The sequence below is a fragment of the Herpailurus yagouaroundi genome, unplaced genomic scaffold (assembly GCF_014898765.1).
Source record: "Herpailurus yagouaroundi ecotype Mexico unplaced genomic scaffold, PumYag 140, whole genome shotgun sequence".
Taxonomy (NCBI): Eukaryota; Metazoa; Chordata; class Mammalia; order Carnivora; family Felidae; genus Herpailurus; species Herpailurus yagouaroundi.
Window position 1 is genome coordinate 49,453,805 of NW_024412395.1, and position 19,097 is coordinate 49,472,901.

The 19,097-nt window shown below is 40.8% G+C and overlaps 1 protein-coding gene across 1 annotated transcript in view; it reads right to left on the minus strand.

The window, feature by feature from the left end:
* Positions 1-19,097, minus strand: part of STK39 (serine/threonine kinase 39) — a 311,613-nt gene that overhangs the window by 61,331 nt on the left and 231,185 nt on the right. Inside the window, exons 17-18 of the mRNA XM_040474668.1 lie at positions 9,763-9,815; positions 5,421-5,489 (exon numbers count right to left, since the gene is read on the minus strand). Coding sequence (XP_040330602.1) covers positions 5,421-5,489; positions 9,763-9,815 — 122 coding nt within the window. The remainder of the gene's footprint in view (positions 1-5,420; positions 5,490-9,762; positions 9,816-19,097) is intronic.

The window sequence follows — 19,097 nt, forward strand, 5'->3', positions numbered from 1 at the left end:
TCAGATTCTGTGTCTCCCTCTCTCTGTGACCCTCCCCCGTTCATGCTCTGTCTCTCTCTGTCTCAAAAATAACTAAACGTTAAAAAAGTAAAAAATAAAATGTTAAAAAAAATAAATAAATAAATAAATAAAAATGGTATTTGTTTATCTCTAACAAGGATTCACAGAGTGCCAACTATATGAAGTACAAAGTTTGGGACGGTGGGAGCAGAACAGTTAAGAAAACAGATAAAAATCCTAGCCTTTAAGGAACTTATGGTCCAGGGAAAACTTATGTGGTTAACTAAATAAATGAAGCAGATAGCCTGTTAGACAGGGAGAGACTTAGTAAAATGATTAAATGAGGAGGCAGGGGCACCTGGGTGGCTGTCAGTCGAGTGTACAACTCTTGATTTTGGCTCAGGTCACGATCTCATGGTTTGTGAGTTTGAGCCCTGCACTGGGCTCTGTGCTGATGGCACAGAGCCTGCTTGGGATTCTCTCACTCTCTCTTTCTGCCCCTCCCCTGCTCATGCTCTGTCTCCTTCTCAAAAATAAATAAATAAACTTAAAAAGTTTTTTTTTTTTTTTAATAAATGAGGAAGGGGTGTGGGGGTTGGGCTGCAATTTTAAGTAGGCTGGTCAAGGAAGGCCCCTTTAAGAGGCAGTATTTAGGGGCGTCTGGGTGGCTCAGTCAGTCAGTTGAGCGTCCGACTTTGGCTCAGGTCATGATCTCACGGCTCGTGAGTTTGAGCCCTGTGTCGGGCTCTGTGCTGACAGCTCAGAGCCTGGAGCCTGCTTCGGGTTCTGTGTCTCCTTCTCTCTCTCTGCCCCTTCCCCACTCATGCTGTCTCTGTCTCTCAAAAATAAACAAACATTAAAAAAAATTCTATTTTAAAAAGAGGCAGTATTTAGACTCTAGGAGGTAGACAGGTGTCCTAGGGAAGGAATATCCCGGAAGAAAGAATGGCAAGTAAAAAAGCTGATGTGGCTGAGGTAGAATGAGCAACAGAGAGAAGAAGAAGAGAGGGATGTCCGAGAAGTGACAGGGATGGATCATGTAGGGGACTGTAAGCCACTGAGATGTGGGATGGAAAGCCACTAGAGGTTTTTATTTCAAACATTAATGTAATCTGGCTTTTTTCTTAATTGAGGTAAGTGTACAATCAGTGGTTTTTAGTACCGTCACAAGGTTGTGCAACATTACCACCTCTAATTCCAGAAGAACTTCATCACCCCAAAAAGAAACCCCATGCCCATTTGCAGTCACTCCCGCTCCCCCGCCCCCTTGCCACCAGTGTCCCCCTCAGGCCCTGGCAACCACTAATCTACTTTCTGACTCTATGGATTTGCATATTCTGGTCATTTCATATAAATGGAATCACACTACATGTGGCCTTACTTTTACATCTGGCTTACTTTTTACATGGATGTCTCTGGATGCTGCGAAGGGAACAGGCTGAAAGGCAGCAAAGACAGAAGCTGGAGGACCAGCAAAGGGAAGAATGCAGTAATTCAACTGAGAGATGAAAGAGGCTTGAAATTGGATGGGAAGCAAGATGGGAATAATGGCCATTACATTCTGGTAAACTGGATGTCAGGTATGAGAGAAAGGGAAGTCAAGGACAATGCAGGCTCTCAGCTGCAGCACCGGAAAAGAGATGACATCAACCCAGGGAGCAGGCTGGGGGAGGGGCAGATCGAGAGGACACAGCAGGGGCTGGATTCTGGAGATGTTAATTACACCTGGGATGCTACTAGCCTTTCATGAGAAGATACCACAAATGGAACTGGACAGGAGTCCGGAATTCAAAGGAGAGGTCTGGGCTGGAGAAACACATTTGGGAATTAGAGAATGAAAACATTAATACCATGAAACTAGGGGAGATCACCAAGGGAGTGATTATTATAGAAAAGAGGGGACGCCCAACCAAAGGGTCCTTGAGCATGTCAATATTTACAGGTCAGAGAGATGAGGAGCAACCAACGAAAAAGACTGAGAAGGAAACACCAATAAGGTGGGAGAACCAAGAATGAAATCTTAAAAACCAATGAAAAAAGTTATCACGGCAAAAGGCACTGTCTGCTCTGTCCAGGGCTGCTCATGTGCCACATAGTGGGAGGCAGCGGGGGCAGGGAGGTGGTTGTGGGGGAACTGAGAACAAACCACTGGGCTGAGGAACCAGGAACACAGCAAGCTGTCATTCACAGAGCACAGATCCTCCCTCTATCGCTCTGGGTCACTCTGCTCCAGCCACACCCACCTGTGCTTTGACACTTCACGTGCCACGTGAGCGCCCTCCCCGGGTGCAGCTTTGCCAAGGCACAGCCTGAGTGGAGAGGGAAGGTCAAAGGCCTGACCACAGTGGGCTCAGGAGACAGTGGGAGGAAAAGGATTACAGTCAAGGGCAATTCTTTTGAGGAGTTTAGCTGTAAGGGGGATGGGTGGAGGGAAATAGCTATAATGGGGGCTGGGGCAAAGACAGGGCTTTCTGTAAGATGCGAGAAATACAAATGTAAAGAGGGAGGTAGACGATAAAGGAGAGAGCAGAGAATTGCTGGGACTGGTTTCAGGAAGACAGTTAAGCACACTTTATCTGTTTATCAAATAGTCTGCAGTTAAAATACAAAGCATCTACTGGTGTATGAAAAGCAAGTAAAGATTTGCTTTTCATTTTTCCAAGAGAAACAAAAAAAAAAAAAAAACCATCATTTAAAATGATCTGGATCTACTTTTCAAGGCTGAAGACATTGGATTGATTGTACACAGAAGGTCAGGGTCAGGGTTAGGCTCTGGGCTTAGAGTCCTAAGATGCAAGTTCAAAGACCATGACAAGTTACAACATCCCAGAATCTTTTGACCTCCCCTTTTCATCCATTAAATACTGATTAAAAACAACCTGTCCTTTCTACTTTATGTAACTGATGAACTAATCAAGTGAAATACACAAACACTGTAAGGCATTATCCAAAAATAAAAAAAGGCTAATTTTTAGTGCTATTAGATAAGGAGGAATTGCATATGCTTGGCCTTATTCCAACACCTTATACTTTAGCTCCAATTAGGGGGGAAAAGCCAAAATAAAAATATTTGGCAGAATAAGTAAAGTATGAAAAAATAAAGGCTATCTGATATTGTATTTAAAACACACTCAATAAACTGTACAGGAATTTTGCCTTAATTTCCTCTTTTACAGAACTTAACAACCCCAAATCCTTTAGTTTAGATTCAACTGAGACTGAGGCAAAAAAAAGAAGTATACTAAATTTGACTGAAGGCTTGAAGCAAGCCCATGCTTACAAAAAAGATGTAACCTAGTATCTTTCCATGAATCTTATTCTCCATGTTCCTTACCACCTGCCAGGATTAACTCAAGTCAAAAGGCTTTCATCCTTAACTTCTTGCCCAATAACAGACATTAGTAGGTATTTAAAATAAGTTTAAGATTATTATATTTATTAATTAATTTTTATTTCAGGCTGTATAGTGTATGGATCATAGTTCTTGCTAATCTTGGTCAAGCCATGAACTTTTCTCCTTATTTTGTCAGGTCAACCAGGAAACAAAGGCATGTGCTCACTTTTTCTAATGAGAATAAAGAGCATCTATCTTTGCCAAGGAACTGTTAACATAAACAATTCTGAGAGGGAATTTACGGTAGACACCAAAGGTGAACTCACCTCATTGTTCAAGCTCTCCCTCACATTTGATCAGAACATTTTGCTAAGAACTCAGCTGGCCATGATATCTCCCAAGATTTTAAAGGGAAGTGTGAGAGACAGAAAATATCAAGAGATACACACATACCTATGTATATGTATGTATGCCACTTTGCTTTAAACTATGTCTCTCTCTCTTTATATATGCATCACTTGGCAGAGGAATCAGAGCTTCCTTGGGAAATCACATACAATTGAAAGGAAAAAGAGCTTAATTATATCTAATTACAAAGTATCTTCACCTTTATGACATATTGTTTGTATGTCAATAACATATTAGAGGGGCGCCTCCGTGGCTCAGTCAGGTAAGAGTCAACTCTTAATTTTGGCTCAGGTCATAATTTCGCAGTTTGGTTTCAGGGATCGAGCCCCATGTTGGGCTCCACCTGAGAGCCCGGAACCTGCTTGGGGATTCTCTCTCCCCCTATGTCTCTGCCTCTCCCCCACTTGCACTCTCTTTTCTCTCTCAAAATAAATAAACATTAAAAAATTAACATATTTGATACTGATTCTTTACTGAGAATCCTAATCTGCCACTAAAACCTCAGTTACTCTCAAAAATAATTCATTTATATAATGACCTACATTGTAGTTTACAGGAACAGACTACTCTGATGGGGAAGCATATCCACGTAAAGCTCCCTCAGTTACAAACTCCAACAGCACTGGGGAAAGGGTTTATTTTGAGCAAGTGATTTTTTTTTTAAGTTAAAACACATCAATTATGGGGCCCAAAGTCATTTTAAGCATCATTTTTAATTTGGTTATTTTTGAAGAAAGTTTGATCATAATACACATTACCCTAATATGATGTTATAATAATTATTAACAATATAATTAATTAATGTCATTGTTACCATTAGTACAATGTTAACTAATCTTGATTACTTAGGGTCATCAATATGAATACCCAGCAATGGACCACATTATGAAATCTTCACAAATAGGATTATCTAAGGAGCATGGAGCTTCTCACCCTCACCCTACAGGCTACACTTTTTCTTAGATAATAGTGTCTATCTCTTACAGCTTTCCTGCCCCCTCCCTCCATGCCATGCAGGGAGGCCTCCAGTCATCTCCTGCTCCCGAAAGCAAGCCTCTATATAGTGGGCACCCCATCTCCATGCAGCTGTTTATTCTCAAAGCAGTAGAAACAGTCATGTGCCCAAAGAGAAGTGCCTCGGTCCCAATCCAGCTGCATGGCTCCAGAAAACACATGGAATCCCTTCAGGAATTTGTGTCCTTGTCCACACAATGAAAGAACTGTCCTGAATGATCTCTTAAGTCACATCCAACCTTAAGACCTTGTGATTCATCTTGCTAATGGCTCGGAAAACTAGTATCTAAGTTCATTAGAACTGTGCCCAAAGAAGGAACAGAGAAAACTCTGACAGAGGACCTCAGAGGTTCCTGTGCTTTGGTATGTGGAATTTATACCATCTTATTTTTCTATATCATAGACTTTTGGGTCTTCTAGGCTCTTCTTTACATTTCCCAGTAAGTGAGGCTCTTATTAAATGGGACAGAATGACAGTAAGAGCTTTTTAAAAAAGAAAATGATATAGGAGTCTTACACAGTTCTTCCACATAAAAGATAAGAATTCAAGACACAATTTTCAAACATCCAGAGTAAATTATTCCTTTATGAAAACTTTTGTTTCTGAATGCATTTACATTTGATAGACCAACAAAACGACACTGTATACTGGAAAATGATTTACCTATAACTACATCATGACCATCAACCAAGCCAGCAGAGAAGAGCTCCTGAGATACGCCATCTGCTGTATCTGTCCAAATGTGAAATGAATACGTATTAGTGACCGTAAAATAAAAAGCAACAACCCATTACAATGTAAAAGATATATTTTTCATTTACAAAAAATCACCTATGTGTGTTTTAATTCAACAATTTGGATTCTATCAGAAGGAAAGATCAGAAGTGATGTGAAATATATTTTTGCCATATGTAATTTGCATCTTTGCATTCATTCAACAGAGGTTATGCACAAAATTATTATTTCATTTTTAGTGAACCAAAAAACATTTTCCCTTTCGCTACTATCTGAATTAATCCTCAAGTGTACCTCTGTAAGTTAGCTCATAACTGGCCCCAATGACTCTGCTTTTCTTTCTTGCCAAGGTTAATTCCAGCCATCATCAATCCTTTTCTATCATTAGTAGCCACTGAGTCAGAATTTATGGCAAAGGTTGAACAGGTAGCACTTGACACAACCTTATATTTGATACAAACAGCCTTTGAGCTTGTTGGACTATTAAGATGAGCTATTTAAATTTATGCTATTAAGAAACTCCTTTCACATGACATTGATCATTTGATAGCAACAGATTCATTCTCTTAGAAAATGTGGTTGAATAAAAGAATGTAGTTTCTCAGTGATAAGTGACAGGAGTTAGGGATCTCATAAAGATGGGACAGGCTGTATCAAATGAATATAACCAAAATTACTTGAAAGGCTACGAATGAACATGGTAATAGTGAGAAGTCTGTTTGAAGACTTTGTAAAGAGAAATTGATAAATGGCAGTGTGCTCAAAAGAACCACTATGAACCTCCATGTCTTCCCAAAGGACATGACACGGTCCCCATGGCCTTCTGACATTATCACAAACATCCAGAACTGTAGATGGGTAAGAAGAAACTGGCTCAGCAGCTGGTAATAACCTAGATGAAGGTTTAACTTAAGTATCTTGCAAAGTCAGGCAGCACCTCAAAGTATTGCTGGTGAATCAAACAAGCGTCTAAACTGAATTGCAGTTTGTCATACCTGAGGCTGCCCTCAGTGTGTGTGTGTGTGTGTGTGTGTGTGTGTGTGTGTGTGTGTGTGTTTCTATACTCACACAAGCGTGTCGCTAAAGGTAAAATTATCTTTCACATTTGTGAGCTTTAATATACTTAGCCCAGTGTGTGACACATAGTAATTACTCAATAAATGGTTAACTGTGATGATGATGTGCAGCCAAAGCTCATCTGAAATGTACCCCATGCTCTACTGCACTTTCTTTCTCCCTTTCATACATGGCCCAATTTCCCAGATCTCCAATAAAAAACCCGAGGGCCAATGGATACTCTTTGTACATCCAAAGAAAATGTCGCATTCCATCATTTTACTCATTCCATTCTACAATGAATGACATGGAATATAACATGAGGGAAATGTTAAAGAAAAAGAAAGGAATTTTAACTAAACTGTGAGATTCCACGCCACGGGGGCTAATATTGGGGCTTGTCCTTATTATTAGAAGTACAAAAACACCTTATAAAATTCTCTCAGGGATAAAATGATCCCATGGCATGGAATCTAGGGTGGAATAATGAGAGGCTCTACTCTGCATGTGATTTAGCTTTGTGAAGTCACACTCAGCCACATAATCTCATCCTCCTGATGCCACTGGAAACTTGACTACAAAAAGTATATTGAATTAAAGTGCCTACCTAGACAGTGATTACATTTCTACTGACTGATCATCGGTTAAAGCATCTGGATGTGTTACTACCACCTCTAAAGTATCAATAAGATCTAAGAATTTACAATCGCAGAATGTAGTTGAAAATGGAATAATCAAGCAAATCCACATTGTGGGCTAGCACTAAAACAGTACCAAAGCAAATGACATTCTCAAATGATTCAAGTTTCCAGCATCTCCTATTTTCAGGACTCCTGAATATTAGATGAATCACATTAAAATAGCACAAGGGTCATGTTGGCCATTTTGATCCAAAATAGAAATATTCCATGCTTGTGTGCCATTAAGCAGTTATCTTGTAGGCATGTAAGTAATATATCAGTAAAGTTAGGAACAGGAACTTGAAGCTAATTGGTGATTTATTCTTCTTTAAGCTGCTTAAACATTCCTAATGTGCAAACAGGTTAAATAATCATAAATAATTACATATGCTCTAGTTTCCAGAGTATACAGTAAAATAATAAATGCAGAGGGCTTACTCTCAAATGAAGACAGAATATTAGATATGTTTATGTTATACATTCTATGCTATATTACACATTTATGTATACATAGAGCACAGATGTATGTATATGTACGTATGCACACACACATGCATGCACAGATGTAGTGTAGACACCATCTGAATGAAAAGACAGCATCAGTATTCACAGAGGTATGGTGATATATCCATGGTGTTTCCATTACTAATGGCCTGTGCTCACTGCCCTGCGATGGCTGGCTATCCTCAGGAAGCCAACACTAAGGTTTCTGGTAAACAAAAGCAGACTCTTAACCTACAATGGCAAACGAGGCTGCTTATGCCAGCACAAAGGGCTAGGTAATGCTGACAGGGCCACCTTCCCCCTTCCCAAATCCTCAATTCAGAAATTCATTTCTTTGCTTTCCCTTAAAATTAATTTTATTGCCTCTGTAAATTTTAGATAATTAGATGAAAAAAAAAAAACCCAACCTTTAAATAAGAAGTTGTTCTTTTACTTACTGTACCTGAAACATTTATTATGGAATTACTAGATTTTGTCACAGTATTGGCTGGTCAACATTCTTATATTAAGAGACAAAATAGAGAGCTTCTGGGTAACAGTAACTGGTGCTGTACAATTTCACAGACCGGCTCCAAACTGTCAAAGATGGATGTTCCCAGAAGAAAGATCAATTAGCAAATTTGTTTAGGCCTTTTTAAAATATATAGTTTGTAAAAGGTACTTCGTATGTTAGTTTAATTCAAATATACTGGGAATCATAAAATCTTTAGGCTGACAGGGGACTAGAAATCAGGGCCAGTGTGCCTTGACCACATATGGCCCAGGAACATATTTTTTTGGCCAGCAGTGTTTTTTTGTTTTGTTTTACACTGAACGTGAACAGACAGAACTGCCTGGTTTCCTGAAGCTCACACCCCCTCCCCTCCCTGCCAACCCCAAACATTTGCTTTGGCTCCTGTACACATCTGAGTTTGTATCTTCTTACAGGTTCTAATAGTAGGGAGGTCAAAGCAGTCAAGTGATTAACCAGGTAACATGCTGGAAACTTTCAGATTTTCAAAATTTTAGGAAATCAAATTTAATCAAATCAAAATGTACACGGAGCTCTAATACGTAAAATAATTAGACTGTTGTTAGTTTATATATATTAATATAGTCAAGTGTATGAGCCCAACGTATTTTGTTTTAACAATAAAACAGAATGTATTTTAGAAGGTTTTCAATAGAGACACTGAGGCTGCTTTCACATATTTAAAAATCTGAAACCGTCAAGAAGAAGAGTCACAGTCTCAGCATCAGCATCTGATTTTCAGCTCTCTGGGTTGTTCTGGTTATACACTAAAGGGAGGAAATAGCAATTTTTGCTTAACAACTAATCTTGCGGTCCCCAAAGCCTGTTCGTAGATGTTATTTATCCATTAATTAACCAAAACTACTGGAGATTCTCCTGGATAGCAGGCATCTGCCAAGTGCTAAAGATACCAAGAAATGCGACATAGTTCTAGAAACTCCAGGCATCCAGGAGCTGAGAGAGCAACCAGTCTAGCCTTTAAGCTGTTTCACTAACTATTTAAAATATTAAAATTGTATTTAGAAGCAAGAATGGCAATGTGCCTACCAAGGTGTACCAACAGACATTCCTCCCTCCACACAGGCTTCATATAATATGAACTGAGAGCAGAGGGGCAAAGCGGATCCCTTTTTTGTGTGACAGCTCGTTTGTTGCTCACCTCTCATTAGGATTGCTCTCTGTTACTCATTACACTCACCATAACGTCCTTTAGGCCCTGTGTCCCCTTGCCAGTACTTGTTCTCATGGTTGAGCTAACATAGGTAATTTGTACATGTATGTAAACCACGCAGCATGCCACAGAAACTCATGTAGGCAGTAGTGGCTCGGTTTGGATTCCCCACAATTATTGCAAATCCTTCACTGCTTCTCTTCTTCCTGCCTTCCTTCCTTCCCTCCATCCTCCTTTCTTCATTTTTAAAGAAAGCATTTTCAAATAGCAGATTATAACCAAACACTTGTAATGAATTTCTTAAAGGATCTTTGCAGCAATAAGATAATAATTTCAATTAAAACTTACCTCTTCCTGGAGTAAACTCAAACCGTATGTCATTAAGTTCCTTTCTGGAGTTTCTGAAATATATAACATGTAGCACATTAAAATCCAACGAAGTGTAGTTTCATCAAACTAAATGTATTCCAATCTTTACAAGATGCTACTAATAGGTAGATAGTGTTTTACAATTTTGGGTTGCCTCTGGGTACTTCCTCAAATGGGAGAGATAGTTATGACAGTAATAAAGGGAGATATTTAAATGACTGAATTTACCGATATAAACATGTTTATTTCCCAAAATTCCAAAAATAAAACATTCTTTTATAAAATCTATACTAAATCAATAACCTTCAATATAGTTCCATAATTAAAAATTTCAGAAGATTTTCGTCTGGAATAAATAATATTCAATACACTTTTCATATTTTTCCTGAAAATAGCATTTTATCAAATTATTTTTAAAAAGTGAAACAAACAAGGGTGCCTGGGTGGCTCAGTTGGTTAAGCATCTAACTTCGGCTCAGGTCATGATCCCATGGTTCGTGAGTTTGAGCCCCACTTCTCTGCTGAGCTGCTTCAGATCCTCGGTCTCCCTCTCTGCCCTCCCCCGCTCATGCTCTCTCTCTCTCTCTCTCAAAAATAAATAAATGTTTTAAAAAAAAACATTAAGGGGCGCCTGGGTGGCGCAGTCGGTTAAGCATCCGACTTCAGCCAGGTCACGATCTCGCAGTCCGTGAGTTCGAGCCCCGCGTCAGGCTCTGGGCTGATGGCTCAGAGCCTGGATCCTGTTTCCGATTCTGTGTCTCCCTCTCTCTCTGCCCCTCCCCGTTCATGCTCTGTCTCTCTCTGTCCCAAAAATAAATAAAAAACGTTGAAAAAAAAAAAATTTAAAAATAAAAAATAAAAAAATAAAAAAAATAAAAAAAAACATTAAAAAAAAAGTGAAACAGGAAAAACAGTCTCAGTGGTAAGGTTTATGACAATGACAATACTATGCATTAAATCACGTAACAAAATGCCCCAAAAAGGATGTGTATTTTGTTGTTAAAATTTTTGCTACATAGAGGGGACCCCTGAATGTTGTTTAATTATCCACTGAATATAGAAGCTTTTTTTTAAAGTTTGTTTATTTTGAGAGAGAGGGGGGTAGGGGGAGAGACAGAAAGAGAGAGTGAGAGAGAAAGAGAGAGAGGTAGACAGAGAGAGGTAGAGAGAGAGAGAGAGAATCCCAAGCAGACTGCACTCTCAGTGCGGGGCTTGAACCCACAAACCAGGAGATCATGATCTGAGAGGAAATCAACAGTCGGATCCTCAACCAACTGAGCCATCCAGGAGCCCCAAATAGATAAAATTTTTAAAACTAAATATAAAATGCTTACATAAAATTGTAATACATATATACACGTATATTCAATCCAAAAACTGATACTAGGTTAATATGGAACAAGCAAATACCTAAGATGTGAGTTTTCCATTTATATTAATTTCAAGAAAGGATATGGGGCAGTAAGTTATAATTAAAATGGCTTTAAATTCTCATAAGAACACTAAAATGTTATGATAACTCTCAACAGATGCTACAATTAAAGTTAATAAAAACACCATAAGAAACTGCAGTAGGAAACATGAAATAGTAATTTCTGCAAACCCTCAAATACTTGCTCAGCTGCCAAGGGTCCAAGCCAGAGACCAGAGATGGCCTGAATCCCCATTCCAAACCTCCTCCTTCTGGTGCCAGAAGAGTCTGATCAAATCCTGTTAAGGAGTCCTGTTTGGGATCCTGGAGCAGTATCTCCTGGTCTCTACAAACAGTGCCCACATTATGATGCCACCAGCCTGTGGGCCCTTTTTGGTCTATAGCCTGACCTTGTTTCTTTAGGCCCCATGACATTCTACCACAGTAAATACAGGAGGCCCAGAAAAATGACAAAGGCATGTTACCGGCTTAGAGAAAGCCCTTCTCCCAGGGCCTAGAGATGTGGGTTCCAGTCTGTACCTTTCCACAAGCAGAGAAGTGAAGAGTCAAGAATTCAAGAGATGCCCAAGCCCAGGCCACAGACATAAGAGCCCTGAACCACTATGAATCTCTTCCCAGGTGTCCCCCCACCTTGACTTTGTGACTACTCTCAGAGATAGACTAGGACTAGGGGATGACAGCAATTCCTAAAGCCGGGCTTCTTTTAGGAACTTCTGAGAATCTGAAAACTAAAAATCGTGAACTCTCTCTAAAAAGGGGGCATATGACCAACACATGAAATTGCAGACAACTGAAGATGGTTCAGAGGTCAGCTTAGACCCCAGACTGAGTGACCCTCTCCTGGACGTGGAGTGGGCCATGAACAATCAGTGCCTTCGAAGGAAGGGCTGTTTGCCTGTGGCACTGTTTACCTACCAGTGTCGCCACACATTTACATAGTGCTTTCATATGTATCAGCAGTTCTTCAACTGGGGTTTTTTTTTTTTTTTTTTTTTTTTTTTTTTGTAAACTTCCATAATGTCTGGCTTAAGATAGATGGATTCTTATTTTTGCTTCTGTATTCAGTCTGTTGCAATATCACATATCACATTCCCAGCCACTGGAAAATTCCACTCTACATGTTGCAATCATGAAAGTGAAAAAAGCACATAATTTCTTAGTGTTATTATAAAAATAGTTTTGACCTCATGGGCTTCCTAAAGGGGACTCAGAGATCCCTAGGGCCATAGGAGCACACTTTGAGAAACATGGATAGCAAATGTCATGAATCAAATCTCATTTTCTTCCAGCAATCAACCTTTGAAATATGCAAAGTAGGTATTACTTGTTTTCCATTTTTTAGATGAGCACATTCAATGGCCTTTCCACATTTACAAATTTAGTGGCAGAGTGAGGACCAACAATTTTACATTGGAAATATCTAATACAAGTATAGAAAAGTGGATTTCTTTTCACTTTTGAGAGAAAACAATATTCCCCAAGATTTTGCGTATTACCATAAAAGATCAGCAAGCATTCTTTTTAACAGCCTTGGTTTTATGTGCTGTATGTTAAAAAGGCTGAATTAGTACTAAAACAGTCCAATAAGGGGAAAAAATGATCACTAGGAAAGCAAGTATTTATAGTGTATTTAATAATGAAATGACAGAAGGAGAAAAAAATGAAAAGGAATTTGATTTGATGGGAATATATGTCATTGTTCCTTTCCTTTCCTTTGGCCAGTCTTATCTAAATTAGTTTGTCCTACTAAGGCCATGAGAAAAGAAGTATAAGAACTGTACCCAGAATATCTTCATGCACATCCTGATTCTTTAAATATTAATACCACAGAAGTAATATCCAACACCCATAATCTCTATCTACATCAACTATGGCTCAAGTTATGGAGGTGGCTTAGTCAAGTCATTCTTTTATGACTCTGAACCTAAAATACTTGCCTTTGAAAAGATCACAGTGATTGATTGTGAGTAGTAGACTTGTCTCATCAGGATGAAATATGGTTGGAAAAATGCCTAATTGGATCTAACTACTGAAGGTCATCCTTTTATAAAGAATTAATCTTTTCAGACTCCTACTTAACACCTTTAATTGAAAGTACATTTACTTTAATTGATATGGCACAAGATACTCTTGATTTCAGAGAAGCTGAAAATAGGTATGATTTAAGGCCGGAAACTAAGTCTGTGCAACTTTACAGAGGAAATGTTTAAAACTTGAAAATTAACAGCTTCAAGACCCAGGCTACCTTTGATAACTCTTATTAAAAACACTTTTAATACTAAAAATGACCAAAAGAATCCCACAACCCAACCCAATGAAAAACATACTCCTAAATTCAGTAATAAACACAAACCCTTATTTCTCATTATAGGTATACATTATATCATAAAGGCAAAGGTCTACAGAACTCAGGCAGAATATATTTTTTAAATAGGTAATGCCATCACGTGTTTTAAAACCCAAAAGGTACAACAGGGTATTGTATAAAAACTGGGCCTCCTCTTGCCACTCAACTACCTGGTCCCCTGAAAGGTTGAGGTTTTTTGTGCATCCTTCCTGAAAGGTTTCATGCATATATTAGCAAACAAACATACATAGTTCCTTCTAACCTGTTTAATACAAGCATAGCATACTATATCCATTGTTCTATGCCTTGTCTTTGAACTTAATAGTATACCTTGGAATTTCTCTATATCGGTTCATAGAAAGCTTTCTCCTACTTTTTTTTTTTTTTTTATAGCTACACAGTATTCCGTTGTCTGCCATGTCCTTTTTTTGACCAGTTCCCATTCTGTGAACAGACTGTTTCCAGTCTTTCTCTATTGTAAACAAAGCTTAATTGTGTATAATCCTCCTTGTCCTTATGTCATTTTGCAAACACACGAGTATGAAAATAAATTTCTAGAAGCAAATCGCTTGGTTGAAGGACAAAGGTATTTGCAATTTGATAGATATTGTCAAATTCCCCTTCATTTAAGTTGTACCAATTTATACTCTCTCAAGCAATTTGTAAACACCCTTGCAGGAACTTTAAATGAGTAAAGCAAGAAGTATATATATACATATATACATGCATATGTATATATACACATATATATGTGTATATATGCATGTATATGTGTATATGTATGTGTGTGTGTGTGTGTATATATATATATATATATGTGTATATATATAAATAAAAGCAAGGAGACAGGAGGACTCTGCCAACTGGAAAGCTTCTTTCCCATTTAAAGAGGGCAACCACTACTCAGCACCAGCTGGTTAAGCTAGGCAGGAATTTGGGCTCAATTTTGTTAAAAACTAAAAAAAATTAAAAAAATTAAAAAAACCCACAACAAAAAATGTGCATACAGACACAGACACACACAAGATACATATGTGCTATGTCCATTCTAAGTGGAAAATCAGAGAGTCAGACTGTCATGTGTAAAGTCTTCCTTCTTGCTTCCTTAGTTCAACTCATCTGCAAGGAACATAGTGAACACTCAAATGAAGCAGCTGGCTATGGGGGTGGTGATGACAATCATGTGAGTGAACACGTAACTGTCCCTGGTGATAGAGGTGCAGAAGGCCTGTGTAGTTGAAGTATGCATTTTATAGGACGTAGCATTTTTCTGCACTTCTTAATGTACCATGTCAGGACTGTCTGATAGAGTTATTGCTCCTGGAGGGCTCTGAAGCCAAAATGCTAGCTCAGGACTAATGTCTTTTAGCCCATGCCAAAAAGTGTATGGGGGCACACACCACATGGGATCAAAATGCTTAGACCACTGGTTGTCAAAATGCAAAAACCACTGGTTGTCAAAGGGCATCATCAGCTGTAAGTGCCATTGGCACTGCATCCTTTCCACTCTGGAGTGAGGCTGAATGTCGACCATTTCCCCAAGCTCTGAGGTTGAAGAATGCAGCTGGGGTAACACTGGCAGGCACAGTGTTTCCTAGGGGCACAGGGGCAGCCCCTCCCTTCTAAGCAGCAGACAGCTCCCCCTTTCCTTACCTGAACCTGAGATTTCAAGTCAGGGTGAAGCTGCCAGCATCCGAGGAAGTCCAAAGGGACTCACACTCCCAGACTCCCGGAACGTTTCTCTCCTTTCGGGAGCAGGATGGAGACTTTCAAACGGGGTGGGCCAGGGATCAGGACATCATTTTTAGTTCAAGCTTCTTTCCTGCTCTTGATACTGAACTGAAGTCTTTTCCCACAAGCTTAGGGGAGAAATGGACTATGGCTCCCACTAAGCTTCCTGGGCCTCCCCCTCCACAGCAGCAGAGAGCCTGGTACAGACTGAGGACATACGGAGCTGTGGGGACAAAGGTCTACATTCAAATCCACTCACTACTTATTTGGCATCTGTAGTCTGTTTCCTTAAATGTGACATGGGGAGAATAATAATTAATGGCATTTACTATCTGCCAGTAAATGCTTGGTGCTTTGCATATGTTATCTCATGCCGTGCTCAAAACAACCCTTGATGTGGGGATGGCTCTTGTCCACTGTTATCTTACAGACAAGGAAACTGAGGCCTAGAAAGGGTAAAAGGACATATCCAAAATCATGTGTCTGATTAGCAGATGTGAACTAAGCCTAGAACGGGATGAATGTTACCCATGGTCTTCTCCAGTGCATAACCCTTACTGGAGGCACTGTGGGTCCTGCCCTGAGTCTATAGAGGCTCCTGACTGGTCTCTCCACATTCAAGGTCAGGATCTACACAGGAGCCAGGCAGCTTGTTACCTGGAAATGTGATCATGCCACACCCTTGCTGAAAGACTCCATTTCTTCCCCTTACTCTTAAAACAAAATTTAAAATCCTTAGCATGACCGCCCCCGCAAGACTTGCTTCTACCTGTCTCTCCACCTTCAGCTCTCCCACACTTTCCCCTGCTCACCTTGTTGCTATCTCCTGGCCTGCCCTCTTTCCCCACATGCAGCTTTGCAAAGGCACAGTGTGAGTGCAGCAGGCACCTCGGGAGGCAGTGGGAGGAAAGGGATAACAGTCAGGGGCAATTCTTGTGAGGACTTTAGCCGTAAGGGGGTGGTGAGAAATACCTATAATGTGTGGTGGGGTAAAGAGAGGGCTTTTCTAAGATGGGAGAAAAGAGACACTTGTGTGTTGCCAGGACAAGTAAAGAGGGAAACAGATGGGGAGGGAATGGAGAAGTGTTCCTGGGGCTGCAGCATGTCGGGGGCCAGCTCCCCTCACTGCGAGGAAATCTCCACTCTCTCTCTCTGTCCACATGACTGACTCCAACTGTGCTCTGAGGCCTGGTCGTATCTTTTGGGGTAGACCGGGAAAGAAGAGTAAAGGCAGCCAGATGAGGCGCCCTGTCCAGTGTGCTCTCCTAGCCTCCAGATCTGTGCTCAGTACCTTCATATTCTGCACCAATGGAAAGTGATTACTTTAAATTTTTTAATGTTTATTTATTTTGAGAGAGAGAGACAGAGACAGACAGAGCACGAGCAGGGGAGGGACAGAGAGAGAGAGGGAGACACAGAATCTGAAGCAGGCTCCAGGCTCCAAGCTGTTAGCACAGAGCCCATGTGGGGCTCGAACCCACGAACCGTGACTTCATGGCCTGAGCCGAAGTCGGATGCTTAACCAACTGAGCCACCCAGGCACCCCAAGAATGTCATTACTTTAATGTCCATCTCGTCCATTAGACACTAAGCTCCCAAAGAGCAAAGACCTTTAGCTTTTGCTTGTTCACGCTTGTTCACTGCTCTTCCCCTCAGCACCCAGCCCAGTGCCTTGGGAGTGAACAGATAACACTTGTCACATGAATGAAGGAAGGAAGGAATACATGAATGAGTGAAAATTTTAGAAGCCTGGCTTTTGTCAAGTGCCTCTCCTTGGCCACCACCACCGTGATTCCCTGGCTGCCTTTTCTCTGCCTGCCCAAGCCCTGCTGTCTGCCTGTCCCTTCGGTGTTAAATGTTCTGCCCTGACAATCTTCCCCTCTCCTTCTCTTTCTTGATGAGTAGTTCGAAATGCATAAGCCAAACCCAGGTACTGCCCCAGCGCTTTATACCCATTATCCAAGTGCCTACACAGCATCTCTCCATGCGATGTCCAGACACAGAACAATCCAGCATATCCACAATGGAATACATCACTTTTCCTCTCAAATTCACTTCTCTCTGTGTGCCCAATGGCAGTGAATGGTGAGGACAGCCAACTACCACAACCTGTGGGTTAGACCTCCTTAAGATCAAATCACCCATTTCTCTAAAACTCCACTACTGCTGACCGAAGACGGGACACCATTTCTGCTACAGAAAAGAATGAACAATCTAACGAACAAAGGGTATTTTATCCACACTCACACATACCACACACATACACATGGAGAATGTTGTCGCTAGAGCTACAGATGTATAGCAAAAGGAAAAGGCCATAAAAGGTTGAGGGAGCTGTTACTCAGGGTGTAATCCTTGGCAGATGAATGTGTTGTAGGAAGGAAGAAAATTGTTGTACTTAATGAGATGTGGAAAACGATCCCAAAGCAATGAGAAGTTGAAGGACAGCGACAAGTAAGCCCAGAAACAAAAATCAGAAAGAGAAAAAAGAAGCCTCCTGTGTCCAGGCCCGTGGTTGCTCTGACACAGTGTTCACATGCATCTCTGGGCTTTCCCAGAGCGGGGTCTTTAGGTCCCTAAGGATTAGGGACCCTGAGCCCTGCAGCTCAGTCGCTCACCAGTGATGACCTTCAGTCAGTCACCTCACCTCTCCAACCTCCACTCCAGGTTCTTCTGCAGGAAAACGGGAAACAATGCTTCCCTCCTGGATTAGAGGAGCTGTGTACAGACACGGTGTGGACCCCCTCACAGGGCTGGCAGGCGTTCTGATGCCTGATATTCTGATCCCCAGAGAAGCAGAAAGTCATGGTTCCAGTCCTTCAAGGGTTCACAATCCCCACAGAGAAGGACAGCTGAAGGGAGGAAAACTAGCGGGGAAACCCCAACATAGATAAGTGCTTAAAAAGTGGTAGTAGGAAAAGAAATATTAGCCTAATTCAAAGAAAGGAGCATTGTCTCGCTCTTGGTTCTCACTCTATCCTTCACACTCCTGTCAAATTAATCTTCTCTGAGGTACAGGACCAATCACAGAATCATATAATTTTACAACTGACAAGGGCCCTGGAGGTCACCTTAATCCATTTCCCTCATTCGTCGGGTGAAGAACTGAAGCCAAAGAGATTAAGTGGCTTAAGATTACACAGCTGGCTAATTCACTCAACACTCCACAAATACTTATTGATCATCTACTAGGTGTCAGGCCTGTCCTAGGAGCCATCAATGGCAGAACTGACACCCATACCTGAGACTGAGGCTTCTAGATGACTGCTTTTCATTCTTGACTGGTGGCTCTCACACTGCAGGGTGAGCCAAGGTGCAAGCTCTGAAGGAAGAATCCTTTCCCCCAGTGATGCCCCTACCCCAGTAGTTGAGAAGTGCTGCACGCAGTGAGAGATGATACAGATGGGAATGTGTTTTATACATGACTGATGTGATGATGGCACAAATAAAGGTCAGGAGCCACTGCTGTACCCATCAGCACTGTGCCTCAAAGCCCCGCCTGAAACAGAAGCTCTCCTTAAAGTACAGATCTCCATATACTTTGAATGATGCTGCAGGAGTGTAAGTCACATACCTACCCCTCGCAGCCAAACCTTGGCCTTGCATTTAACTTGCCTCAAAAGCGTCTTGTGGATCAGTGAGTCTCCTAAAATATGAAAGTGACAATTCCTTTCAGCATTGTACCTTCAGACACCCAGAAATATGCCTATGGCCTAGCAAAGTAGAAGTCTGACAGCATCCAGAATTCTAGTCTAGACCAAGCCATGCGGCATCACCCAGCTTATGATCAATGTCAAATCGATA